We start from the raw sequence: 27,496 nt of genomic DNA, 5'->3' as shown, positions 1-27,496 counted from the left end.
AACCTCATCGGATTCGAAATTGCGAATATTTTTGCAGACACCCTGTTTTAGTGACAATTGATACCACATATATCTCATTCACTTTTGAAAGCTTTCAAATGCTGGATTTCCCTGGTGGCACAGGGCTTAAAGTCTCAGCACTCTAGCTAGCTATCGCCAGTTACTGTGGCCTGAGTTCGATCCCCGGCCAGGGAGTGACCCACAGGGCGCGGCAGACCTCTCCTGTCTCCCTGCTGCTCCCCTCAGCAGTGCATTTCAGTGGATCTTCCTGTTCTGCTGCCTGCTCTGTCTTTAGTGACTCCTCTCACCCCCTCCCACCTCTGATCTGTACCCCAGGTATTTATGCCTACCTCTCACATGCATAAATAGATAAACAATTCTTTCTTTTAAAGCATGTGTGTGTGTAAAAACAACTCACAGATGCCTTCTCCATATAAGGGAAGATAAAGACTGCCAAGTGTAAGGCACATGCACAAGTATTTCTTCCGAGCAAGAACCTACCCAGTATAGAACAATGGAGCAAGGTGCAGAGGCAGCCCAGCCTGCACTGTGGTGTCCGGGCTCTATTCTTGAAAACTGAAAACTCTAAAAAAGACTGTTCATCCCACGCGGGCAGGACTGGCATTCTAGGGCCCTTTCTACGCCACCCTGCCTGCTCCGCGCTCCCAGGAGGCCCAAGTATTTGGCTTTGGAGTAACATTAAGTCGCTGGCAGAAGGTATACACACAGCCAAGCAGCCTGAGTTTCGCCTTCCTGAGAATGCAGACCCCCGGTAACCCAGAGCCAGCCTGCTCCGGGCAGCGTGAGGCGAGAGGGTCACCCCGTGCCCCCACGCTGGGACCACGTTACCTGCCAGGCCCTGTAGACCAGTGGGTCTGTACCCATGGCCTGAATTCACTAGAAAACTCACAAATACCCAGGCAGGGTGCCCTCGGTCACTGAGCCTGCAGGAGGACACTTCCTGGCGAAGCCCAAGGCCTCTCTGGGCACCGATGACCTGTGCCCTCCGCAGCCCTCGAGACCAGCTCTCCTGGCCTTAGCCACCCAGCCCAGGTAGAAGGGTCTGAGAGGACCCTGGCACAAAGGCGTGGGCGTGTGGACACCCGAGCAAGCTCCAACCAGGCGGGCTCAGCAGCTCAAGCAGGTGCTCCCTTTAGCTCCAGGCGTCCTCACAGCCGCCACCAGCCTGCACGGCCTGCGGATCCCACTCAGGCCGGCCCTGGCGTCCCCACAGGCAGACACACCCTCCGAACACACCCTCTCCCGGACTTTCTTTTTGCCACAGTCGGTTTCCAACGCTGCTGGAAGATGCCGTGCTCAACACGGCTCCCAATTCTCAGAGGCCCCCTCAAAGCTTTTAAAGCGAGGCATAACACGCAGAATTTCAAATGAAGACCCAACAGCAGAAAGATCATTTACAGTAACTATACAAACAAGCTAAATGAAAGACTTGTGTTCAGTCATTAAAAATAATAATGCTGAAGCCCCGAGGGCTGAAATGTAAAGCTTAAACTTCGCGGGGAGGAAACGGGAAAGGAGTGTGTTTATTATCCCAATAAGATAACCTGCTAATTTATTTAGCAGGCAATTTTAGAGTCCATTCGTTGGCAGGGAAATCTCACTTTATCAGATTAGGCGAAAAGTCACCACCCCCAAGAAAATGGCTGTTGGAGCCGAGGGCTCCCTCGGGACAGAAGTGGCAGGGGGAGACCGACCGGCGGGCTGCAGGGGTGAGGGGGGTGGGGGCTGCCCCCACGGCTCCCACCTGTGCCCTGACACCGCGTCGCCAGGCCAGAGGCAGTTACAGAGTCACGGCTCCCGCACTCTGCAGATGATGCGTCAGATCATGACAACAGACAGGAGGCCAGGTCTCCGGACCCGCCTCCCTCCAAGTTTCTGTAAAGTAATGAATACAGACAGCCTGGGGACGCCCACCTGCCCACCTGCCTCCTCCTGCCAGCGAAGGGAAACCACCAGGGACCTGGCAGAAGGGACGCGTCTGACAGGGCTAGGACAGCCTCTCTCCTCTGTGACAGCCTGGGCCTCCCCTCTTCAACTTGCCCCACCATAATTCCTTCACAATGCGGCGGGCTCGGCAGCTGACATAGCAGCTGCAGCTTCTAAGCGAGATGGATGGAATTTTCATAACGAGTTCCCCAAGTTACATTTTACCTTCAAGATAATTTATGAGCTGCTCTGGAGCCTTGAAGAGACAATATGCTTGCCATAAAATTAACTGTAACAGTCTTGTAGGTTATAATTAACACTGGGAGGATAGCACCAACTGGATGAAACACTCTGCGTAATTGATGGTGAAACTGGAAAGGAAGCAGGCTAACAATATCATTACCGTGCGCACTGCCTTCACCAACCTATGCTTTCCCAGGGTTAATTATAATCACCTTCCCAGGCCCAGATTCCGGTAGGGAAGAGGCCAGCGGTGGATGGGGGAGCGGGGGGTTGGGGGGAGTGATTTGCTGGCAAGGCCATGGGCCACCTGGATGGACACAGGGGTGGTCAACAGTCCGGGAAGAGCCGGGCAGGCAGACCCAGGCCGCCACCAGCCTACCGGTAGACATGACTTCATCTTCTCCGCAAATAGCATCTTTCTTCCATGAAGAAGACATGGATAAAAGGAAGAGACTCTGACTCTACTTTTTCCCTTGATAGGCTCAGGAGAGGGATTTAGAAGCCAACAGAGTCCGGCTAGCTCAGTCGGTAGAGCATGAGACTCTTAGAAGCCAACAGCATTTTCACGTCATGTGGGCGTTACCAGCTCACTGAAAATGAAGGTGGGCGCCAGAGCCTAGGACTGATTAAACTAAAAAGCACCGTCCAGAGGGGAAGGTGGAGAGAAAGCTAATGGAAAGAAATGCTTGGCTCTCTTGCATGGAGTCCCAAGAGTTAGATCAATACCTGGAAAACGGTGACTATTCTAAACACTCTGAGTCGTCAGAATAACTTACAAAGCAAAGTTCAGGTGACTGACCTATTTTCGGTTTTTGATTTGTTTGTTCTGGTTTTTTTGTCCTGGGACAAGATGCTGAAAGTCCTTCTGATAAGTGATGCAACAGTGTCCCCTACAGGCCAGCAGAGCTGTTCCTTGCCCCTGACCCCGCCATGCATCGGAGCTGAAAGGTTATCCATAACCTGGAACCAACATACCTCACGGGGTCAATGTGTGAAGTATGGGGGGCACACCCCTGAGGCAGAATAAAATGACCATCCTTGGGTGCAGTCAGCTGTTTCCCGGTTAAAGACAGACCGTCCAGCTGGCGACCAGCCCATTAGAGAACCAGATAAAAAGTACCCGTGACCCTCCAGGTCACCTATGCAAATGAGACTCCACTCACTCAGCCCCAGAACGACCCATGTGGAGGATTTACAGATTTTTTGAAGCTGAATGGTGACATTCTCATCCGTGTGCCACAATCCCGCCTTCTAAAAGACTGTAACCCACATAAAAGAAGTGATACAGCTATAAAGGTAATGACTGTCTTTTAAGAGATTTATGTGTAGGGAGACTACATAAAGCATACCTGGAAATGACTTCCTTATAAAGAGAGATGCACCCACAATTAAAAAGTGAAACATGTTTAGGTGCCAGATGAAGGAAGTATTGCTAGATTCAGGGGGCCGGAGTCCCCACTGGGAAGGATACTGGAAGGCTGACGTGAGTGGAAGCACTCAGAGAATCACAGCGAGGCCTTGCAGGGAGAAGAGAGGCCTGGGCAGTCTGGGCTTGGTTTCCACCTCCCCCACCTATGAGCTGCACTGCCAAGAGCCAGTTAGTCTGCATCTCCATGGGGGGTTGGGGGGGTTCACTCTATAAAGCACTTACAACTGGTGGGAACCCTCAAGAAATGTTAACTGTTATTACCACTAAATTAGCACAATTATTAGCACAATTATTGATTTCAAGGAAAGTGAAGGAACAGCTACCCCTCTTTATCTAGCCCCCCACCTCCCACACACACACCTGACTTACAAAGCTCCTTGTTGGGGTTGGGGAGGCCTTCAGGGTCTCCTGCATCAAGCCACTCCTATTTAAAATGAACTCCCTGACAGACCCGGCGTCTGTGACAAGCCCAGAGTTTGACAGCCACCTGGGTTAGGATTGGATCTGGGGCCCTCCCTGGTGGCGCAAAGGGTGAAAACACAGCACTGTGAAGCTAGCCACAGACACTGAAGCACAAGATCGATCCCCCGCCCCGGAGTGACCCACAGGGTGCAGCAGACCTCTCCTGACCCTCCTGCTGCTCCCCTCAGCAGTGTACTTCATCAGTCGGCATGTTCTGCTCCCCACTCTGTCTCTGGTAAATCCTTTCACCACCCTGCACCTCTGGCCTGTACCCCAGTTCTGTATGCATAAACAATTTTTTTTTTAAAGGATTGATCTGGAGTCCAGCCCCTGCCCTTGAACCCCAGGTGACACGACTCAATGAAGAGTCTGGCACAGAACCAGCTCTGTCCAGGGCTCTTCCTTACACCAAGTCAGTGACAAAGGGCCCTCCACTTTGCCATCGGGGTCTCCCAAAGGAAAGGCCACTGTGGGAGAGAGCACCCTGGTTTCTCCTTGCCTTTGTTGCAGCTTTAGAAGATGACGAGAGGGGGGTATTTTTATTGAACGCCCGGTACATTACAGGTGCTTGTTCTAGGTGTTTCACATGCAATCCCTGCACCAGCCCTAGAAATCGGTTTTATTATTTCCCCCAGGCAGGTTACAAATGAGAAAATTGAGGTTCAGAGGAGTTAAGTAGCTTGTCTTGTTACAATCTATAATTTCAACTTGCCTGGAGTTGCAGAGGTAGATCTAAGACTCAGACCCAGGCTCTCTCCCCGTCCGCCATTATCCTTGAGCTGACCCCTCCGGAGAGATGGAGTGCAGATTGGACGCGTGACCCATGATCACTGCACATGCCTCCCCTACTCCTCATTTACCCTGGAAGACAAAGAGCTACCACCTCACTGAGGCCGAGGCAATGTAGGGGAGCCTCCCCGCTCTGCACAGGTAATGAGGGTCACATAAGCAGGACCCTCTTTCTCCCAGGAACAAGAGTTTCCACAGAATCCTGACTTAGTTTCTCCCAGAGCAATTTTTATAAAGTCAGGAGAAAATGGATGTCCTGAACAAACTCCGCAGATAAGCTTATGGACCTCACGCCCACTCCAGGCCAAAGAGATCCAAGACACTCAGTTCTACGAACCCCATGATGTCATCATCACCGAAGGCAGGGTGCTGGGAACCGAGGGTGGAGATAAGCGGGCAGGCCTGGTGATGACCAGACACGTGGGCCGTGGGGGTCTGTGCTTTTTTGCTAGCGGGGTCCCAGCTCAGCAGGACTGGTAGGATGGATCCACCGGTTTCTTTCTCTCTTTCTCCCTGGGTTATTCCTCTCCTCGTCTGTATTTCCCCATCTGTAAACAGACCCTCTACTAACCTCTTTGTGTGTAGCTGCGGTTAAGCCCCGTGACGCGACCCTTTCAAGCCTGCGGGTGAGGATCCAGAGTCAGGCCGCCGCTTCTCATTGGGGCTGCTCAGCAGCAACAATGGAGCACATCTCTCCACTGGCCGAGTGTCCCTCAGCTCTGTGACCTCGGGGGTCTTCGGTGGTGCCAGGCACCAGGTAGACACTACCTGCTCAATCCATGCATGATTGACAGCGCACTCTCAGTAACGGTAAGCACCCCTTATTAGTGCTTGGGTGCTATGACGTGAAGCCCCTCTGAGGGGCTTCTGAGACAGGCAGCGGCATTGTGAATGTCACCTGGCCTGAATTTAAGCCTTCCTTAAAGTACAGACCTTTACGGTGACACCGTTTTTTTTGAAAAGTCGCAGGGAACCAGGGTGACGGTTGACCAGTGTGTGACCCGGTACCGGGTGACGTTCCTGCCAGCACCGTGTCCCGTGACTCTCACCAACATGACGCCTGAGAAGTAAACTGCATGCTTTATACTAAGTGACCACTTCATCACCAAGAGCAGAAAAGAAAATGCCACATCTTCATCTCAATGGAATGGTTTTGTTTGAGTTCAGCTGGCTGCCGACCACTGTGTGAGACATGGCGGCTATGAGCAATTTGTTGTTGTTGTTGTTAAACGTTCAGAGTATCATTCGGAAAAACGGGCTTGTCGGTCTACTAGACTATAAGCTCCATGGGAGAAGAATTTTCATCACTTCTGTCCATGGCTGCATTTCCAGGACTTGGAACAACACTTGGCAAGTTGCAGGCATTTAATAAATATTTGTTGGATGAGTAAATGAAGTAATCAATGCTTTCTTTAAAAGGAAACAGCCAGCAACTAATCACAGCCACAAACCAACCAGAAGCAGCGCTCAGACTAAAGCCGGCATGGTGATTTTATAAATAAGATGCGCAGAAGTCAATGGACTTGCTCTCCCATAAAACTGTTCAAATGATGCTAGTAACAATGTAATAACATTAACAACACTTGCCTTCTTAGATAAGTTGCTGTATCAAAAAAAGTAACCTGCCTGTAGACTCATTTAATCCTTGCTCCAATTTATACAATGTCTCAATCCCTACACATTTATGAGCAGGTTTTATGGAGTTATCAGGTTTTATGGAGTCATCTGGTTCAGAGACACGAAGGACATTCTTTGGCTGAGGGCAGCCAAAGACGGGGCAGATGTATTCAAAACCGAAGACACGATGGCAACTGGTGGCCCAGTGTGCTCCCGCTTCTCCCTAGAGTCTCTGCTCAGTCCTCATGCCTACGTCCAGCCCACAGACAAACCCAGCGGGCTGCAGTGGCTACCAGGTGCCCCCGCCGCTCTGCCGGAATAAGCCCTGCTCCTCCAGTGTGGATGGCAGCTGCTAACAAAGTCTGATGATGGCGCCACGTGTTGTCTCAGAAGACAATGACATCAGCCTCATCCCCCGCCCCCCGGCCCATTCTAGGGACTGGTGGTTTCACATTGTGTGACCACAACTCCGTAAGGCAGAAAACTGATCTTGGTCCAAATGTCAAGTCCCCAAGACCAATGCTCATGCCCACAGATCCCATCAGCGGGTGAGCAGGTAGCCGGCCACGAAACAGCTGCCCCAAAACAATGGCAGGCGGACTGGACCTCACGTTTAGGCTCAGCTCTGCCCTCCTGAGCTGAGAAACAGGCCCTCATTCAGAGAACTGCCAGGGGGTCGGGGAGGGACACACACTGTTCTCTCTTTCCTCGCCCAGCTGGGTTTCTCATCCTCAAAGGGCGAGGATAGGAGATGAGACCTCGCCTTTGCCTCCTGGCCCCAGCCCAGTCCCCCAGTGTTCACTTCTAGGCTCTTCTCCATGTAGCCTGGAGTCGCCCTCACACGAGGCAACCTCCCTGCCTCGTGGAGGACACAAGGGCGGTGGGGCATTCTTGCCACTGGAACACCAGAACATTGCGGATTGGAGATCTCTCCTTAACTACAACCTCAAAGCTTCCATCTCTGGCCCAAACAACACCACAGGATTGCAAATGGCCATTCCTCTTCCAAACGAAGAATAAACAAAGGTGACTTGCAAATACAGGAATGGGGTGAGAGGAAAGCTGTTTCATTCAGTGACGACTGAGGAAATCTGAGCTCTGGGCACTGTTGCAGGTGAGGGAGATACGTGGAGAAAAGGAGAGACTCCTGCTCCTGAGGGGTATTATTCTGACGCAGGAGACAACTGACACTACAAAAATCTAGGGTGTAGGTTTTACAGCTGATAAACAGATACCCTGCTCTCATGAGGTTTCCATTCTCCAAAGTGTAACCGTGGAATCACGTGATCCCTTCTCATGAGCTCCTACCAACCCAGACGTCCCCTTGGGGCAGCTCATCCATGATGTGTCTCCCAAACACAAAAGGGTAAAGCTCTGTACTCCGATCCCTGTGTTCTTACTAACCTTCCCCTCTTCCCTCTGCGTCCAGCTCCAGGTCATTACAGAGCTGAAGCTTTGTGCTCATCTCAAGGGTCCTCACAGCACCTAGCTCATCTACTTGTACAAAACAAGCAATTAATAAGGAACAGTTAATTGTGAAACTGGTGGAGGTCAACTTGTGAGTTTTGAGCACAATTCAGGCCTGCCGGAGGCCAATGGAGAGTTGAGATAACCTTGGAAAAGGCCTCAAAACACTAGAACCAGGTAGATGCATGCAAGTTATTTGCACGAACTGTGCCCAAGCACAGTTGATTTGCTTAGAAAAGCACAACATCTGCTTTAAAGGAATAGACTTTGGTAAGTGGTAACAGTGGGGACTGTGGTGAGAAGATGGGTAATAAGGTGGTTGTTAGCTTGTACAGAAAAAAAAAAAAGTTAAATTGGCAGCTTTTTCAGTCACCAAAACCCTCTCTGAAGAAGATGTGCATACAACCATCTAGAGATGGAGAATTCCTTTTACTTGGACATACGTAGCTTTTTGCGATAGACGTGTTCTTAGACTACTCTCAGCTCCATTTGAAGGCTCCTTGAACCCACATGAAGTTGCTCATTGTGGAAATACAGTACTTGAGCATAGAAGTGCGGAGTCAGGAACAAGAGTTTTCAGTTAATGAGCTTGCAGTCCTACACGGTGAGAGATGCACATGGGTGTTATAAGAGAGCAGTACAGGAAACAAGCAAGGACTCGGGAAACAAACCAGGCTACACAAGAGTAAATAAAGGGCCAGGGCCGCCTACAGTCAAGCTGCCCTCACACAAAGGCTTCCTGTGGAATAGGCCAGAGACCCCAAGCAGGCTCTTGACTAATCCACTGGCCGGAAGGGTAAGTCCTTAAGGGTCCACCATGTTTTTAATTCTCCCAATAAAAAAAAAAATTAATGGTCTCAAAGATACACATGAAAAGTTGTTAAATGTCACTAGTCATCAGGGAAATGCAAATCAAACCATCATGTAAATCATGTTAGTGGGATGTTTATAATTAAAAAAAAAAAGAGGGGGAACACATAACAAATTTTGGCAAGATTATGGAAAAACTGGAAGCTTTGTGTAGAAATAAAAAATAGTACAGCAGATGTTGAAAAGGCTGGTGTTCCTCAGCAAGTTAAACACGACCCAGGTATTGCATTCTTTGATAAATAATGCAAAGAAGTGGAAGATTCACTACTCGGAAACTTGTACATGCAGCATTTTCCTACTATCAAAAGGCCAAACAACCCAAATGGTCATCAAACGATAATCAGATAAACAAAACGTGGTATGTCCACACAGTGGAATAATATTTGGTTGTGAAAAGGAGTGAAGTGCTTTTATGCTATAACACAGCTCAACCTTGAAAACATTTCCCTAAATACAAAGAAGGTCATCTGTTGTATGACTCCATTTCCAGAAACTGTTCAACATAGACAAATCTATACAGAAAAAAAGTAAGTACGGACATGGGGAAAAGGCATAAGTGAAAATAGCCGTTAACATCTGGGGGGATGAAAATGCTCTAGAAACAGTGCTGATGGCTGCGCAATCTTGTGAATATGCTTTAAAAAAATCCCTCAACGGCACATTTTTAAGTGATTCACGTCATGTCATGCGGTGTGCATTATATCTCAATTTTTAAAAATCTTAACAGCCTGACTTTTGCCTTCATTTTTCTATTCGCACCATACTTAGCACAAGTTTTAGAGGCAATGCTTGAAAGTTAAAAAGCACAGTTGATCTCACGGCGAGTGTCCCTTGGCTCCCTGCATCATCCTTCACCCAGCTCTCTGCCCACTGCAAATCCCCGTGGACATTCACAGTCAAACCAAACCACAGATGAAAAATATGCTAACGTGGGTACTGTTTAGAAACCTTTTATTTCCTTTTCAAATAGAACTGTTGTTTGGGTGAGGGTTGTGCTGCTTAGACAATATAAGTCAATATAAGGGTTTTCAATATCGTAGCAGTTCTAGTCTTCAGACATCTACAGTTAAACACTCTCCTCTGAGTCCAGAGCGCAGTTTGCTGCTCTGCTGTGGGAACAGGGTTCTCCATCAGGCTCCTCATTGCCCCCACGGGGAGCTTGCTAAATTCTCATGCGTGGATCATTTCTAAACTCGATTCCGGGCACCTTCTACCTTATGCTCCGCACAGCACACAGACTTTTCATACAGTAGGTAGACAAAAACAGAAAGTGTATGATGGCTAACATGGATCCTATTTCACAAAGCAGGGTCACAGGAGGCCCTGACTTCAGAGCTTTGAAACTCCAACGTCACTGCTCGAAAAGCTGATTCTCCCTGTCCCCGGGAAATTGGGAAATTAAAGAGATTACTTTTACCCATTAACAGTGAGTGGACACACAGCTCGTGACCTACCCATTGCTGGCAATAATTAGCATCGCTGTGACGCTTCCCTGACAAAGAGATGGAGGAACAGACACAGACTCTCAATTAGCGTTCTATGTGCTGTCTTCTCATATTTACGGAGAAACCACCAAATTGGAGCAAGAATGAATAACAGTGTGTAAGAAGCACATGAACAGTCCCCAAAAACTGCCCAGCAGTTACCAGCCAGATGCTGAAACGGCTCACGACTTCTTTGAAAAGCATCTTTTCAACACTCGATTTCCCTACATTCTCAGCTGAGAAGCCGGCAGAAATAAAATATTTAATTTTCAGCCTGATGTGTTCAAGGCAAAGGAAGCCCATTCTTTTCTTCACACTGACTACAAATAATTATTCCATAATAAACACACCCTCAGATTTTTCAGCCATCTAGAAGAGACGCTGGGGATTTATGTAAAATACACAAAGGCACTGATTTTTACTATATTTATTTAGAAAAACAACTCGGGCCTGGACTCTGGACTGTACCTTTTCTTTGGTGCACTTTTGAAATGATAATTTTTTTCCACTGTCACCATTAAATCTTAATCCATTCCAGCTCCTTGCATGGGTCATTGAGCCTATATGTACTGCTGTTATTTTAAAATGTTTCCCCTTGGTAGGGAAAGAGGGGGAGAAAAGATGTTGAGAGCCAGATGGGCCTCTTCACAGTTCATTTATCAAACCTAATACGCTGGGCTCCACCCTCCTCTCGCTCACTATTGCAGTTAAACTTCCATATAATTTGGTAATCATTTTCATTATCAGAGAGTGACCGTAAAGTGGCGTATCCTGGGACACCCATCTTTGCAGCTGCTCTTTTTCTGCCTTTTCCTACAGTAAACCCTAAGAACCTGGGAGTTTATTAGCTGCAGACTGACCCCTGGGCAGCAGAGGTCAAGAAGGGGTCAGAGCGGAGGGCTTGCCCAGTTCTTTAAAAGCTATAACAAGCTGTCCATCAGGCAGAGCGACTGTATAAACAAAGCCAAATCTCCAGAAATTCTGTACCACTTCTGTTAACACTTAGCCCGCATTCACACAGCTCCTCCTGGTGTACTGTGGATCATTCAGCTCTGGGGAGTGAATAGACAGCCCTAATAAGCCTATTTGGAGAGGGCTGTTTATGGGATTACCGGGCTTGGGGAAGGAAGCCCGCAGCCCTCGGATGGGCCTCTGCCTCGCGGAGTTGTGTGATACTGTGACAAACTCGGTTACCCAAGCCGCACAGAGTTGACACGTCCCTCCAAACGCAAAGTTACAGGAACATATGCTTTTGGTTTAGGAGACTTTGGTGAGCCCCCCTCCCCCCCAAACAATGGCTCAGCTCCTGGGCTGAGAGACGGCAGATATTTTAAAACCAACTTACAAGCCTTGCTGGAACATTCTCCCTCACATCTCCCTGGTAGTCTCCTGGGTCTCACCGCAAACCAGCCTCCTGGAGGGGTTGGGGGGGGGGACCCCTTATGACAACACACTCAGGCTGCAGTCACCAGCTGCGGAGCCCCGGTGAGCCTCCCTTTCTAGAAGGTGCGCTGATTCATAACCCCTCCTCTAACGAGCAGCCGAAGGTAATTAGAGTCGTCTGTATTTAACTTTCGGGGGAAAAAATTTCTATTATCTAATCTAACTGCTGCCCCGATGGCTTTGATGGAAGTAAAACACTAGAACCTAGTGCTTGGCCTCTGGCAAGTGCTAATTATTTTCTGTCACAGCACATTTCTCCTCGCGCACGCACAGCAGGCCCCTGTCCAGGAGCAGGAGCTGGGGGCTGCTATCTGGCTTCTCCAACGGGCTCCTGATGGCCACTCGAGACAGTGCCCCACCCACCCGCCGGAGGAAGCTTTGACGAGGAAGAGGAAGGTGCATGGTGACAGGCTGTTTATCCGGATCCTGTGAATGAGCTTTTCGGCAGGACACCAGAGTGGGGACCGCCAGTGGGGTGGAGGGACGGAGGAAGGAGGACCGTGACTTAACACTCGGAGGACGCCGAGCTTGCCAGACACCACCCTCGCGAAACTTTCCTTCAGGTGTTTAGTTTGAAGGGGATCTGCACAGTGTCAGCTGCTAAGGTCTTTCTTCTCTCCTCCCCTGCCACAAAGGGCTAGCGAAGTTTTGTTTCAGATGCTAGACTACATCAACTTCAACACTGGCTCCAGCTCCTGATTAAACGGTTAGCGGCAAGGGCCAGAACGGCCCAACCCAGACTCCTTTGAAACAGGCCGTTCTGGCCATGTCGGCGGTGACTGGTGTATTGGGAGTGACCGCGAACACCCCACAGGCACTCAGTGGCAGACACCTGCCCTCAACCCCGGCTTCCTGAGCCCTGCTGTCTTGGCAGGGGTGAGGGGGTACGAAACAGAACCCCGGGGAATTCTTTCTCCTCTCATTTAATAAGAATCACGGAGCTATAAAAGGTCAAACAGAGAGAGTGAGAAATCTCTCGGTGCCCCCATGTGGATACTGCATGATCGGATAAAATATGCACACTTTAATGAATATACATACTTAAAATGTAAGCCAAAGGAAACTTGCTAAATTAATTATTGAGACTGAAATGAAATCATTTCACTCCCATAGTGGAGAGTGTCCTGACTCTGGCCATACTACTTCAACAGTGCAGAGGGAGAGAATTACCACAAGACGTTTAAAAATGATTGTTGCAATGGCAGTCCGAATTTAGGGATAATACCCAACCCTGGGAAAGCTGCTTTCCTAGGCCTCTCAGCAGGGAGGCTCCGAGCTCTCAACTGCCCCATCTTTCTTGGGCCATGCTCACCTTCAGCTTCGTATGACAAATCTACTTTCAGGGTCCCAGTTACTAATAAAGCCATCCATTATTGTAGATTCACTTGGAGAATATCACAGCTATCAATAACTGCTCTTGACTTCCAGGCACAGAGAGTGTTTAGCACCCACTAACACTGAGCCAAAACACAGCATAACATACTTGATGCCGCTCCCACTTGCTTAGAGACAGGTGATCATTCAGCCATTTTGACCAACTCCCAGCCTAGAGGAGAACCCTAACGTTTGAGCATTTGAATGACTTCCAGACCTTCACCCACCGAACATTCTTTCAAGTAAGGGCAGGATCACACTCTGGCCAGTGGACAGCCATCAAGTTTGGGGAAGCAGAGATGTGTAGATGCTCTAGCCCCTGGGAAGTCTGTGTGTGAGGGGAGTAGTGGAAGCCAAAGGAAGTCCTCCTTGGTCAATTCTAAACACGGGGTGTGGAAGAAGACCACTTCCAAGCACTCAGCTCTCATGGAGTGAGCAGAGAGCAGTATGTGGGGTCCTGAGACCTAACGAAATGACAGCAGTCGTCTTTCCGACGGTTGATAAAGGGAGTTCTGAGCACCAGGAACTTACAGCGAATTTACAGCATATTCTATGCAAGATGCAGGCATTTATGCCAAATGCTGTATTGCGGATCTACCACCTACATGAAGCTACCGCGCGAATAATTACAATTTATGTGGACACCCTTGGGCTGGCAGTATCTGTGGCTGGCTTATGTTTCATGGCCCGTCGAGGCAGTGGGATGAGGCCATCCGCCCGCAAGGGCCTCTTAGCCCAGGGCTGCCTAACACGACTGACCTGGCTCGCCACTCTGTCCTCAGGTTCTGGCGTGTGGTGAGCGAGGCGAGGATGACAGACACCATGTCCCTCCTCTGCCCTGCTGGGAGGCCCTCTCGTCGAACTTCCTGCAGCACGGCATTTGTCTAGAAGAAATGATCCAAGAAAAGAGAAAGAAAAGGGGGAAAATTAATAATAAAAAAAGCCCATAAGCAAATAAGGACAGTAAATCAATGGCTTTTTTATTACAGTTCCACTGCTAACAAATCAATACAGTAAATGATGGTCAAAAATGGCCAGCATATATTTTGTATTTAATCAATGTACACGGCACAGAAGGTAAGCACCGAGGCCCCATTGCCTTAAGTAACACATCAAGATGCTGGACATTCTCGCTCTCATTTTCTCAGCACACCAATGATTTTTTTCCTAGGAATTGCCTACCACGAGCTATTATTAGAAATGATTTTCACGTCCACTTTACTGGGAGTTGTTTGTTTTTCCTTTTTAAAAAGCACAGTCTCTGACTCTCCCCACTTCCTGCCACCCAGCACGGCTTCCCTTATTTGAATCATTAATTTCTATTTCAAGCCACGCCAGCAGCTTTTCTTTTTCTCTTTTCTCTAGGTTCGTTTTCCTTGCTTGTTGCAAATCAAGAGCTCGCTCAGACAGAAAGGCAGAGAGCACAAACATCAAAATGGAGCGTTTGATCTCAAGGAAAATCTTCCCAGCTTAAAAAATCCACTATACAATTCAAATAAGTTTCAGAGGCTCTTAGAGACAGTACACTAGCGATCTGAGGGAGAATGACCTATTGCATGGCTGAGACAATGGCACTTAAGAGAAATGAGGTTCGGGGGTGAGCACGGAGCCCCGACAGCCTCTCTCCAGCCCTCGGAAGGGGCTGTAGGTAGCACAGCGTTCACACCTGCTCATGCCCCAAAGCCGCACGACCTCAAGTCTCAGCTTGGGACGACTTTATCTCCGACTCGCCATTGAGTGCTCTTTCTACACGCGTGTATTCTAAACACGAACAATAATTCAGAAAAACAGGGAAGGTATTCCACGGGTCCTTGAAAATCGGGTTAGCAAATAAACACCTTCTGAGTTTTCATCAGAGAACTTTCCATCACATGGACTTATCTTTGTGTAACTGGCCCAGAAACCTTTGGAATTCATACATGTTTCTCATTTAGTGTGCGTGAGGTTTCTTTGAAGACTTCATCACCAAAGCCACTGCTAGTAGCAATGAAGTTGGGACTGACGCACAGACATGCTTCCGACTGGGGAAAAGGGCTGTGAGCTGCTGTGGAGACCAGGGGGACTGTACGGGGGGGGGAGGGGCGCGCACCTGGCCCAGTGCAACCTGGGCGATGGAATTGGGGGGCCCCAACCCTTGTGGATGCACAACCTCCCACCCCACTGTGGCTTCCCAGTCACGAGGGGCACTCATGGTGGTCACACAGCAGCACATCAAGAAGTCCAGCAACAGGTCTACGGTGCCCACTGTCCACCCAACAGCTGCAGCGCAAGACCCCCCCCCCAGTTGTCAGCCTGCAGACACGAGCACCATGTGGGCAGGCGGGGGGCTGCCAGCACCGTCAGGGAAGCACAAGGAGTCCAAGCATAAGTGGCCACTGCATTGGGGAAGAAGGGAGAAGACGGAGACAAGAGGACTGGCCAGATGCAGGGCGCTGGGGAGGACGTCAGGAGGACACCCCAAGGGGACGCACCACCACCACCACCCTGTGCGAGAAAATCCCCCAGGCCCTCACTGGAACACATGAAATTATTCTTCTGAGCATTTATCTGAAGAACATGAAAGCACAAACTGAAAAGCTTCCGCGCCCCTGTGTGGGCAGCAGCGTTCTTCCAACCAGCGAGACGTGGAAGCAAAGCTAAATGTCCACTGGCGGAAGAGCAGATGGAGAAACTGGGGGAGATATACTCGAGGGGAATAAACGCCGGGATAGACACTCGATGGAATACTACTCAGCTATTCAAAATAAGATGAAATTGTTCCTTTGCACCAATATAAAGGGAACTTGAGATAATTTTGCTAAGTGAAGTCAGGCAGAAAGTGGGAGCCGGGAACTGTCGGGTCTCCTTCACTTGTGGAGTAGAAATACCCAGTGAAAACACACTGGCGGGACACAACAATAATAACGCCGAGACTGTGGAAAATACGCTGGTTCCCAGAGGGGCGGGGGCGGGGCGGGGAGAAGGGAGGAAGGGGCAGAGGAGAAAGGCGATGGTGGCATTGAGGCTCCGGTGGTGACGAGGGATGTGCACAAGTCGGGGTGAAGCTGTACCCCTGGAATTCCATGTGATGGTTTATCCTCCACATTTTATTTAAAATAGAAAGAAACGGGATAGTCACTCTCCATGTCCTCCTCACTCAGTGTATTCCTTATCTAAGAGACATCACACATTCATTTACTCAACACGCTCACCACACGGTTGTCGCGTATCTTGAAATCCTCTAGGGCATTTGACAATGTGCACCTGGTATCTTCTTAACCATCTTGAGAAGAGTTAGAGTGATGATGTGGTTCTGGTTGCCTTCCAAGCTTTGCCAGTGCCCCTTTCTCTATAAACAGCACCCAGACCCCTCCTTGGGGAAGTCTTTTATTATCTGTCCTCATAGAGGAACTGTCAACCAAAGTTATCCCGCTCCATCCATCAAAGAGGCAGGTCAGGTCAACTTGGTTCTGTCTTTCAAAACCTCAGTCTCTGAAGAAGAATAACAAAGAAAGAAAAAAACTGGAGCCACCTGTCAACGTCCTTCGTTCTCACTCAGGTCCTCAGAGTATTTCTGAGAGTTTACTGAGCTTTCTGAGTCCATGTCATTCTCTTTCCTTTGATACTTTAGGTTACCTAAGATCCTTGCAATGAAGCCTGACTTGGTTCAAACTTACCAGGATGGGCTTCCGTGGCTTGCGAGGAAAAACTCGAATGTAAACACAACAGATAGGACATTGTATCTCCACAGTGAAGAATGTGAGATAAAAAGACGAGCACTAACCAAGAAAAGGACAGGGAGGAACCTGATCTTTGTCACCCATGTTGATGTGGCCCACGGCACTGGGCCATCCGCCCGTGGGATGCCAAATCACACTTATTTAGTTTGCCCAGCTCACCCCAGAGCATTTAAAACAGCAGTCACATATATAAACATAAATTGAAAATTAGCGGGACACCTCAGTTAGACACCGTTATGTAAACTTATAATCTCATAAAATAAACGACAGGAGCTGTGTGCTTCACCAGGGAGGCCTCACTTCAGAGGATTCGCCAGCAGGTCTCTGAATCGCTAGACTCAGGCTTTCTAGCACACGGTCCTTGCCAGATGTGCATAGAGGATACATCATCTTTACTATTTTTCTTTAAGCTGACCCACTTTTAGTTTGGTCGTAACCTCCTTAACATCATCACGCATGGACTGAAAAGGGAGCTGAAGAGGGTACCCCTTTCTCGGGACAGTGCTCACCGGGTGCACAGCACCCTCAAGCGTCGCCCCGAGACCATAGTGGCCCAGCTCCCCATGCACAGCCCAGATGCCATGGTATTCTTCTCAGGTAGACGTCTTTCCTCCCTGGCGTCTTCTTATGAGGGAAACATACACACACTACTAAGGTACACAGTCTCCTTGCTACTTGGATGGAGGAGCTGGAGCCTCCCTTTGCCTCAGGCATCTCCTCGAAGCCCCACAGCGCTGCAACACTTGCTCAATTTGCGACTTCAACCCAAGTACACTTAAAATAGCATTCAGGTATTTAAAAATAAATTTTAAAGTTTTTGTTTAAAAATAACGTGTATACATTGCTGGTGGGCATGCAAAATGTTACCCTTCTGGTAAATAGTCTGGCAGTTTCTCCTAAAGTTACACACACACACACACTTAATGTATGACGTTGCCATTCCATTCCTAGAAACTTAGCTGAAGAAATAAAAACTATGTTTACCCGAAAACATGTACACAAGCTTTATAGAAACTTTATTTATAGCTGCCTCAAACTGGAGACAACCTCAGTGTCCTTCAAAGGATAAATGGAGGTGCACCCTGTGGTACATCCACACAAGGGAGTACGACTCAGCAATAAAAAGGGGTGCATCCCTATGTGTACTGCAGCACTATTTGCCATAGGCATGCTATGGAAGCGACCCCAAGGCTCAAAAAATAAGAAGACTGCATCAAGAAGATCTGGTCTATATACACGATGGAATACTATTCAGCAGTCAAAAAGATAAACTCATGCCATTTGTAGCAACATGGACAGAGCTGGAAGGAAGGACGCTCAGTGAAATAAGCCAGAAGGAAAAAGAAAAATATCAGAAGGTTTCACTTATAGGAGGAATACAGGGGAGCCAAATAAGGCATCGGGAAAAAACAACAACAATAAATAAACAAAATTAGCAGGCAGCTATAAATCAGAGACATTCTGCAGGGGAGGGAGAGGGATCAAAACAGGGGAGGGAGAGCACAAGGAACTATGATGATAGGTGACGGGTGAGTGGGTGGTGGGATTGTTACAGGGGCTCCATCCGAGAGAAGGCACACACTGTACAAAGTGATCAATGATGTGGATGCAAATATATATGTGTATGTATATAAAAAAATGAATAGTCATAAGAAGTGGTGAGCATGCAACTGACCACATGGCTTAAACACAAAGGCACAGTGCTGAATGCAGGACACCAGCCTCTGGAGAGTGAACACCGGAACGAAGAATCTCAGGGACAAGAATAAAGTAGTGCCTGAGAGATTAGGGTGGAAAAGGGTTCATCACCCAGGTAGCAGGAGGGGATTTTCTGGAATAAAAACACTATGCTGTACTCTAACTTGGTGTTGGTGCAGTGAGTTTATACAAGTTAAAACTCTATATCCAAGAGAGTCGACAATAGACATAACTATATCTAGGAAACAGCTAGTAAAAGTCTAGTCATAGGGTCTCCCTCATGACTCGAGGGGTTTTAAAGCACAGCACTATGAAGCTATCTGCTGTCACTGCAGCAGGAGTTCGATCCCCGGCCAGGGAGGGACCCACAGGGCACAGCAGACCTCTCCTGTCTCCACGCTGCTCCCCTCAGCAGTGGATTCAGTAGATCTGCCTGTTCTGCTCCCCACTCTGTCCTTGGTGAATCCTCTCAACCCCCCTGCACCTCTGGCCTGTACCCCTTTCTCTTACAAAAAGTATTTTCAAAGATATTAGAAAAGGTTGCTAAATTTAGACTGGTCATTAAGTACACATACTATCGAATCCAGTATGTCATAAAATTTAGCATAAAAAATCACTGCACAGAATAAAACGTCAGCAGACCAAAGAACATTCTTTTTACAAGGCAACTGATTAGCAGTGCTATTAATATTTTTCTCCTTAGAATTGTGGTGTCTCCTCAAGGGTTGACTTAACATAGGGGAGGTGAATGGCCCATGTTCCCATGAGTAATAATGCAGAACTGTCTTCAAAGAAGCACTAATTTTCAACCAGTGCCCTGTTACCAAAAGCACGGTCTCCTTTCCCGACCCTTCAAATATGGGGGAAGCAAAACAGGTTTAGGAGTCACACTCTAGGGGCTGAATTTCATTTCATCAGTAATTCTTTTTCAACAGAAATCTAAGAAAATGCTGGTCTATCAGGAAAGTTTCCAAGAAGATTCTTAAGGATGCTGGCAGTTCAAATCCCCAGCTGTTGCCTCCAAACTGTGGGCCCTTCCACAGCAGCAAAATGGATATGACAGCGCAACCTCTTCTGGGTCCGTGTGAGGATGAGCCGGCTGCCCTTCATATCCCACGATGGTTATTCCTGTGCAGTTTCATCTTAAACTCACAAATCAACCCTGGATCACGTTGTGAATTTAACAAAATGATTCCTGAGAGTCTCTATTCCTTAAAATGAAAACTTTTCAACGGAAATCAGTCAACCACAAAGCAACTGCAACCATGAAACTCCCACAAGTCGCAGGAACAAGGGTTCATGCTTTGGTGCCTCACTAGAGGTAGAAAGATGAGTTTGCTTTTTCCTTCCAATAGTGAGTCCTCATTTGCCCTGATTACTCTTCGTTCATGGACACTCCTCTTTGTAAGGCTGTGACACAGCAGTAGCCCTATCCTTCCTTAGGCTCCTCATTCGAAGACCCCTCAATTCTGATCATCAGTCCAGGGCTCTTGGCTCTCGTCTCTTCCATGCACCATCTCTGTGGATGGGTGATCTACGCCACCATGGTTGTCAGGGACCCTGTAGACAAGAGACATCCACCTTCGAGGAGATCACTCTGCTGAGCGCAAGCCCCAGAGAGCAACCAACTGGTTTGTTCTTTTTAGCCACGAGCCTCAAATAGGGCACCTCAAGCCCAACTTACCCACAGGCCATGTGGACAGACTATTTGTGCTGTGCAATCTCTAGCTCCCTTATCAAGCTGCTATTGCACCCGTGTCTCCCCAGAGAAACACCACTACCAATGCATCACCCCAACTAGCCCCCCAGCAATCAGTCTAGTCTCCCCTGGCCTGCTTGCCCTCTGCCTAAACACTACATCCTGCCCTTGAGCTCCATTCAACAGGACTCAAACTTACCTCTCCCCACTGCCATCGGCTCAGGAAAGGACCATGAAACGGCCTCCAAACTAGGCTTTCTGTGTCATTCTCACCCATTTCAAGAACATTCCAGCAACATGAGTGATATTTCAAAAGTGCACACCTGGACATGTGACTTCCTTCCGCTGAAAGTCCAACTCAGCAACACCTACAGCAGTGTTGTCAGCTGTCTTTCTGAAGCCTGAAGGTTTCCAGGTGGAATCTCAGGCTCACAGGAGATAGGAACCTTCAAAACCCCACTAACCTACGCAGTTCTGTCCAACTATACTTCAGTTACTGGCATTTGAAATAAAAAATATATAGTATGTTAACAGCCCAAACCCTTCTCTTGGCCCCCCAAAAATAGTTTCTTAATGTAGGTGCTGCTGGTTTCTCATATTTTGTCTCCTATTTCCTATAAAATTAATTATACCTCGTTGAAAATACATAGCTGTGTACATTTACTTGGCCCTGGTGGTGCAACTTACCAGAAGCTAATAACTCTTCGAGAAACATCTCCAAAAACACCTCTTCTGTGTCATGTTCCCTGACTCCCATCCTTCTACTGAATTAAGGATCATTCCTTCTTGGGCCTCCCAACCCCCAGCAATTCACAAACCATGTCATGACCCGTTGCTCTGGCTCATTCATAAGCTGTGTCCACTCCAGGCTGTTAAGTGCTATTTGAACGCATGGGTCCATGTCCACTTCTTCTTATACCCTACAAGGTACCTGTGATGGCACCAGCTCATGAAAGTAGGTCCCTGACAAATGCTTATTAAAAAAACGAAACCCAGTGACACCCCAGAACATGACTGGCCAATCTGGTGAGTATTCAAGCCAGAGAACACTATTTACAATCAAAAACAATTTGCAAACAAGCTTTGGTTTGATTCCAACTATTCCCGAAGATAACGTAAGACAAAAGCCGAGAAAAAGCAGTTTTAAGCAACAGCATCGGGAAAGGTATGTGCAGTCCCTTGGCATGTACAAAGAACAGCCAATCCTCTCTGGAGTGGCTAGGTCTAAAATATATAGTTTCACTGCACTGGGATCACACAGCTTATACCTAGGTCGTGTTACCGCCCCAGGAAGAAGTCTCACTTTCTCCATTTCAATAGGTTAAACTCTTTTGGACTCTGGCAGCCCACAGCATCGTAAGGACTCAAGCCTTCCTAAGGGCTCTTGGTTTCGCCTGACTCAAAAGCATGCATAAAACGCAAGCAAAAATTTATAAGCAGAAAGAAAGATGGACAAAGAATAAAAGAAAAACGAACACTCAGAGCAGCTGAAGTTTCACAGCTCTCCTGGACAAAGTCTATCTGCATTTACTCACTGAAAACTGAACACTTTGCCTAATGCTGGTCGGATCTAGTTTCACTGTCAATAACTCGCAGCACTGGGCTGTGGTCAGGGAAGTGTGTGTGACCCACGTGCACAGAGTACCATGCCCGTTATCTGCGCTACGCACGCGCTTCAGACAGGAGCCGCTCGATGTTTATTCGTTGTTTTTTTTTTTTATATTTACTGATTTTTATTTTATATCTAGTTGACCTCTGTCTTCATTTTGTATATTTTTTCATCTCAGTCGCAATCCCTGTGGACTTGCAACACCGCTCCGACATTTAAAAGAAGCCTTTCTCGGCCCTCCCTGGTGGCGCAGCGGGTTAAAGCACAACACTAAGAAGCTGAAACCACTTCCACTTGAGTTCGATCCCCGCCTGCCCCGGAGGTGACCACATGGCGTGGCAGACCTCTCCTGACCCGCCCGCTGCTCCCCTCAGCAGTGGACTTTCAATAAATCAGAGGTCTAAAAGGAACCTTCATCCCTCCCTAATAATTGGCTGCAAGGCTTCCGTTCTTTCGGTCCTTTCTGATATGGGCCACGTTGCTGATAGATCATCCCTAACTCTGAGACTCAGGTTTAATCCATCCATTTTACAATCAGAGAAAATGGTGTGAGGAAATGCACCGCTCTCCACAAAAAAAAACGGCCGGCCACCTCCTGGCTGGGTTCATTTAAAAAAAGAAAAGAAAAGAAAAGAAAAATGCATTTACAATTGGAAAGACATGGAAGCAGCCCAAATGTCCAAAAGTGGATGACTGGATTAAAAAGATGTGGTACCTATACACAATGGAATATTACTCAGCAACCAAAAAAAAAGCAGCACATGTCCTTTGCAGCAACATGGATGGAGCTGGAAGGGATCATGCTTAGTAGGATAAGCCAGAAATACCGGATGGTGTCACTCATAGCAGGAGTATAACGGACCAGGCAAGAAAATAATAACAATAATAATGAACAGCTATAGACCAGAGACATTTTATGGGGGTGGAGTGGGGGATGGGATCAAAAACAGTGGGGTGGGGAGTGCACGGGACTATGGTGATGGCACATGGGGAATTTGGTGATGGGAAGCCCACGGGGATTACCACTGAGGTGGAAAAATGCACAAAGCGATGTAAAAATAAACTATTATGTTATTTTTAAAAAGAAGAAAAACACTCTTGTTTTTGCAATTTGAAAAAAGCCCGTCCACACCAGGCCCCGGGCGCTGGGCCCCGGCCCTCATCCCCACCTCATTCCACCCCTATTCCCGGCTGGCCAGCGGGAGCAGGCCCTTCCTGAGTGCTCCCCTTACACATGACTGCCCCGGCTGGGGCTGCCTTTTCCCTCCCGCACACAAATTACAAAGGTAGGCTCTGACTGATAATGAGCTAAAGGCTCCACTTGTGAAGAAACATGGCCTAAGATGTTATCAGCTGGGAAAGCTATTTCCTCACCTCAGTTTGCCACGAACTGTCAAAAACCCAACCCCCGGCTCCTCTCTTCAAAAGTCCAGGAACACATTTTTTTCTTTCTTGCTCCCCCCCCCCGCTCCCTCCCCCCTTCTGTTTTAAAGAAGAAAGACACAGAACCCACTGAGATAGCCCCGATCCCATCAAAGAAAGGTCGGTCTGGGGTCTCCCCTCACTTACCGGTTGTCAGCTCAGGGAGGCTCCTCTGTGAGGCCTCCGCCGAGCAATGCTGAGTGACGCCTTCGCGTTTGCAGAGCGGGACTGGGCACCACCAGAGATTTCCAGCAAGCCTGGGTCCACAGCCCGGCAGAACAAATAAACATTCCTCTCGGCCTTTCGGGCCGGCTTTATCTCCCTGTCGGGAGCAGGAGGTTTTGGGGGTGCTAATGTTTACACGGTGTGAAAACTTTCTTTCCCCTGTTTCCTGAATTTGAGAAAAGACATCCTGGATGACCTGGGCTCAGAGATAAGACCCAGTCACCGCTGGGGACCACGTCTCTGGGCCACTTACAGCTGCTGTCTTCAGCCCTCCTCGCCCTCCCCCTCACCCAGGAAGCAGGAGATAAGCAGGGCGGCCTGAGAGGAGGGCCCAGAGCAGAGGTCTCCAGGCAGCGGCCAATTCCTCTTAAAGACCCACTCGGCACGAATGAAATCTCGGCAGAGTCTCCCAATGAATCTCGTGTCATTTTTTTGGAAAAATTCATTTTATTTATTTATGCATACAAGAACTGGGGTGTGGGCTAGAGGCGTGGGGGTGAGCAGATTCCCCAGAGACAGAGTGGGGAGCAGAACAGGCAGGTGGACTGAAATGCACTGCTGAGGGGAGCAGCAGGGAGACAGGAGAGGTCTGCTGAGCCCTGGGGGTTCACTCCCTGGCCGGGGATAGAACTCGTGCTGCCGTGGCTGCAAATAGCTTCAGAGTGATGAGACTTAACCCCTTGCACCACCAGGGAGACCCAGAATCTCACATTATTGAGCTAAGGGAGTGAGGGGGGAGTCTCCCAGGGTGTCTGTCAGGAAAGAATTCCGGTCTCGCGGGGGTCAGAGTCCTCATATGCAGTAACGCCTCACACGCTTGTGAAGTGACACGATGGCACAGTGTTGGACCAGATGCTTGGAGCACGCAAGATACTCCATGTCTGTCTGTCCTGACTGCTATCATCAGCGGCAATGTGTGAAGAAAAAGTCAGGGGCAAAAGGATCACAGAAGACAGGAACAGTGATTTTTTTTTTTTTTTTTTGTAATCCTAAAACCCCACAGCCACGAATTTAAAGGAGCACCTCATTTCTCTGGGAACCGCTTTCACTGAGCCTCCCAACTTTCCTCCACCCACCAGCACGGAGGTCAGCTGGGGCTCCCTGAAAGCCACGGAGGCCCCACTGCCTGCCTGGCCGCGTGCACTTTCGGGGGAGGGCAGTCGCGGGGCGACTGCTGGGAACGGCCACCCCGAAAGTGCCCCCACGTCGCCCAGTGTCAGCGCCCGGAGAGGCCCTTCGCCACACGGGCCCTGCCGATCACGGCGCAGAGCGGCCTGGGTGTGTGTGTGTGTGTGTGTGTCGTGGAAGGCAAGAAATAAGCAAATAAAAAGGAGGAAAAGACGGGGAAGAGGGAAAAAGTGTTTATGGAAGCCAGCTGTTGGGGCCTAGTGCCACAGCCCGGGTCCTGCCATTTATGCTCACAACCCCACTGCCCTCACTGGCACAGGTACAGCGAAATGTTGACTTCAGGGCTTCAGAGAGCACTCGACTGATTCTGCACATGATTAATTGCCAAAGACATGGCTGGCCATATGGAACAGAGAAAGCATCAAGTAATTCATACTTCTCCATGCGATCGCCTGGCCCCTGTTGTTTTAATGTACAGGAAAGCGCGAGTGTAGACCAGCCCTGGTGTCTTGCCCCTGACAGCCCATTAAGAAATCTCAAAGCACCTAGTCGAAGTTACGCTGTTGGCTTTTCAATAGCAGCCTAATAAAACAGAAGCAAAGCTTTCCAACTAGTCTTAAATCTTTCACATACAGTACATTAACTACCGCGGCTAAAACAAGGGGCTTCTTATGATAGGAAATGGAATTTGATTTCGAGTCCCTGCCTACTTACTGAAAGCCTTTTTTTGACCTTTATGGAATTTACAGAATCATTGTTCTTTTTTCCTTCTGTTTGCCAAGCGGCCTGCGAGGTCCTCTCGCTCGGCTGCGTCTCCGCTCGGGCGCCGTCCACGCAGGCTGGGGATGAAGCTGATTCACGGACGGCGAGGGCAGCCCACCACCGCTCTCAGCGGGAGCCTGGGAACACGCGGGCTCTGGACGCGTTCACTTTCTTAGAAACAGGACAGAAAAAAGACCTCACTTCTGGCCTCACCTCCGCTTCCCACCTATGGGCCTGGAATGAATCCAGCCGGTGCAGGAAAGGGGGTCCATGCATTCTGCTACCCGGTTCTGCTTCGCCTGGGCAGGGTGCCCCGGGGCGGGGAGACACAGCAGATGCCACTGCACCCCAACTTATCACTGGCAGTTTCCTCACTCTGTCCAGTGCTCAGATCTTTGCAGACTGTTGCTTGCAGCCTGAGGGGAGTAGGGCTACATTGCCACGATGTTTTCCTTTCAAGGATTTTCAAGTGATGGCACCTAAATCGGAGCTACCATCAGCGATTTCCTTGGTCAGTTCCAATATATGCCAGCCAGGGGAACTTGGTGGGCACTTCTCATGAGAAAATATTTATCCAGTGTTTTATGTCTGAGCAGTCTGGGGGTTGGGGGGACCCTTCCACCGGCAGACACCTTAGAGGGGGAATTCCACTCGACTGCCTATTCATTAGCGGGACGGTAATTGCCTGTGTGCTAAAACGGCTAACGAGCCACTTCGAGCTTTGCACCGGTGGGAAATCCCCGGCAGCTCCCCACAGCTCTCCTTCCCGGGAACGGGCTGGTGTTTTCCAGGGCGAGCAGCCTTGACTCATCAACATCGAGAGACCAAGACGGAGCAAGACTTTAGGAAACCAACAAGCAAGAGCTCTGAACTCAGCACGGCGGTGACGAGGAAGCACACGGATCTCCGCCAGCGCAGTGGCGCCTTCGGTGACTGTCCTCTTGCAGATGTGTGCTCTGCTCCATGACTTTAAGCTGCCTGAAGTGTGACGGGGCTGGTGCTCCAGTTCTGCAGGTGGGAAGACTGAGGCCAGCAAGGTGAATCGCCCAACAGTCACGCATACCAGTGACGGAAGCAGGAGGACGCTCATTTCGTACATTCCCAGCTCCCTGTTCATCGCAACGGAAAAGGCTAATGAAGTATGTATAAAACTTCCGTAGTGCCGGCACAATCCAGAGTGACAGAAAGCATCTATTCTAAGTTGGATTTGCCGTATGAAATATGATACATAATAAAAGAGTAAAAGGATGTTTCTGAAGACTCATCCACACCTGTAAATAAAGTCACACCTGTCAAACCTTCCATGAAGAGACAAAAATGGCTACCCCCAGATGGTGAATTACGGGTACCGGACGGATAGCACACGCCAGAATGACAGCTGACTCCCCAGTTACCTCAGCAGTGCCTTGCTGTGGCTTTGTCTTTTCCTCAACTCGATTCACTCTACAAATGAAAGCCAGAGCTCTCCCAGCGCCCCCACAACATGCACAAGCCCCCCACTCCCAGCCGCCAAGAAACTCGCTGCGCTCATCCGTTCCCTAGCCTAGCTGTTCAGTGAAGGTGAAGGATGGCCGGCTCCCCCAAGCGCTAAATAATTGAGCCACTGATGATGTTTGGCCTCAAAGTGGCTTAGCACCTTCTGATCCTCGGGCCAGTGAAAAGTTACCCAAGATCTCCATCAGATCGGCTCCCTCCTCCCCCCAAACATCGGTGGCACAAAGGCTGAAGTGGTCTGTCATGCACACTGGATTATATGAAGTGTAAAACATTGGGGGAGCAGGACGGGGGCGGGGGAGGTCTTTGAAAGGGAACGGGAAAAAGAAATCACACTGCAAGAGGATCCAGCTGACAGATCGCCCTAACAAGAGAGACGGGCGAATCTGTTTGGAAGCGCCGTGAATGCAGGAGAGCGCGGGCCTTTGTCTGCGGCCCTACAGTGTGTCTTTTACCCAACTGATCCTGCATCACTGAACATATGTTTTCTACACAAGAACTGAAGCAGAAAAGGCTCTTTGTTAGAATTCACTCCTTTGTAGCTATCGGCTCCCCCCTTCGGCCCACCCCTCTTTCAGTGACATCCAAACCAAAGCCCTGGTGGAAGTTTTAACA

The 27,496-nt window shown here is 48.9% G+C and overlaps 1 protein-coding gene across 1 annotated transcript in view; it reads right to left on the bottom strand.

Moving 5' to 3' along the window:
• The window catches only part of FTO (fat mass and obesity associated), a 345,767-nt gene that overhangs the window by 151,917 nt on the left and 166,354 nt on the right, over positions 1 to 27,496 (bottom strand). Inside the window, exon 8 of the mRNA XM_012733198.1 lies at positions 13,885 to 14,009. Within this exon, the coding sequence (XP_012588652.1) occupies positions 13,885 to 14,009 (125 nt within the window). The remainder of the gene's footprint in view (positions 1 to 13,884; positions 14,010 to 27,496) is intronic.

This window comes from Condylura cristata, unplaced genomic scaffold, assembly GCF_000260355.1.
Source record: "Condylura cristata isolate star-nosed mole 26May11 unplaced genomic scaffold, ConCri1.0 scaffold00039, whole genome shotgun sequence".
Taxonomy (NCBI): domain Eukaryota; kingdom Metazoa; phylum Chordata; class Mammalia; order Eulipotyphla; family Talpidae; genus Condylura; species Condylura cristata.
The sequence above is the reverse complement of the archived record's forward strand: the minus strand, read 5'-3'. Positions and strand labels throughout refer to the sequence as shown.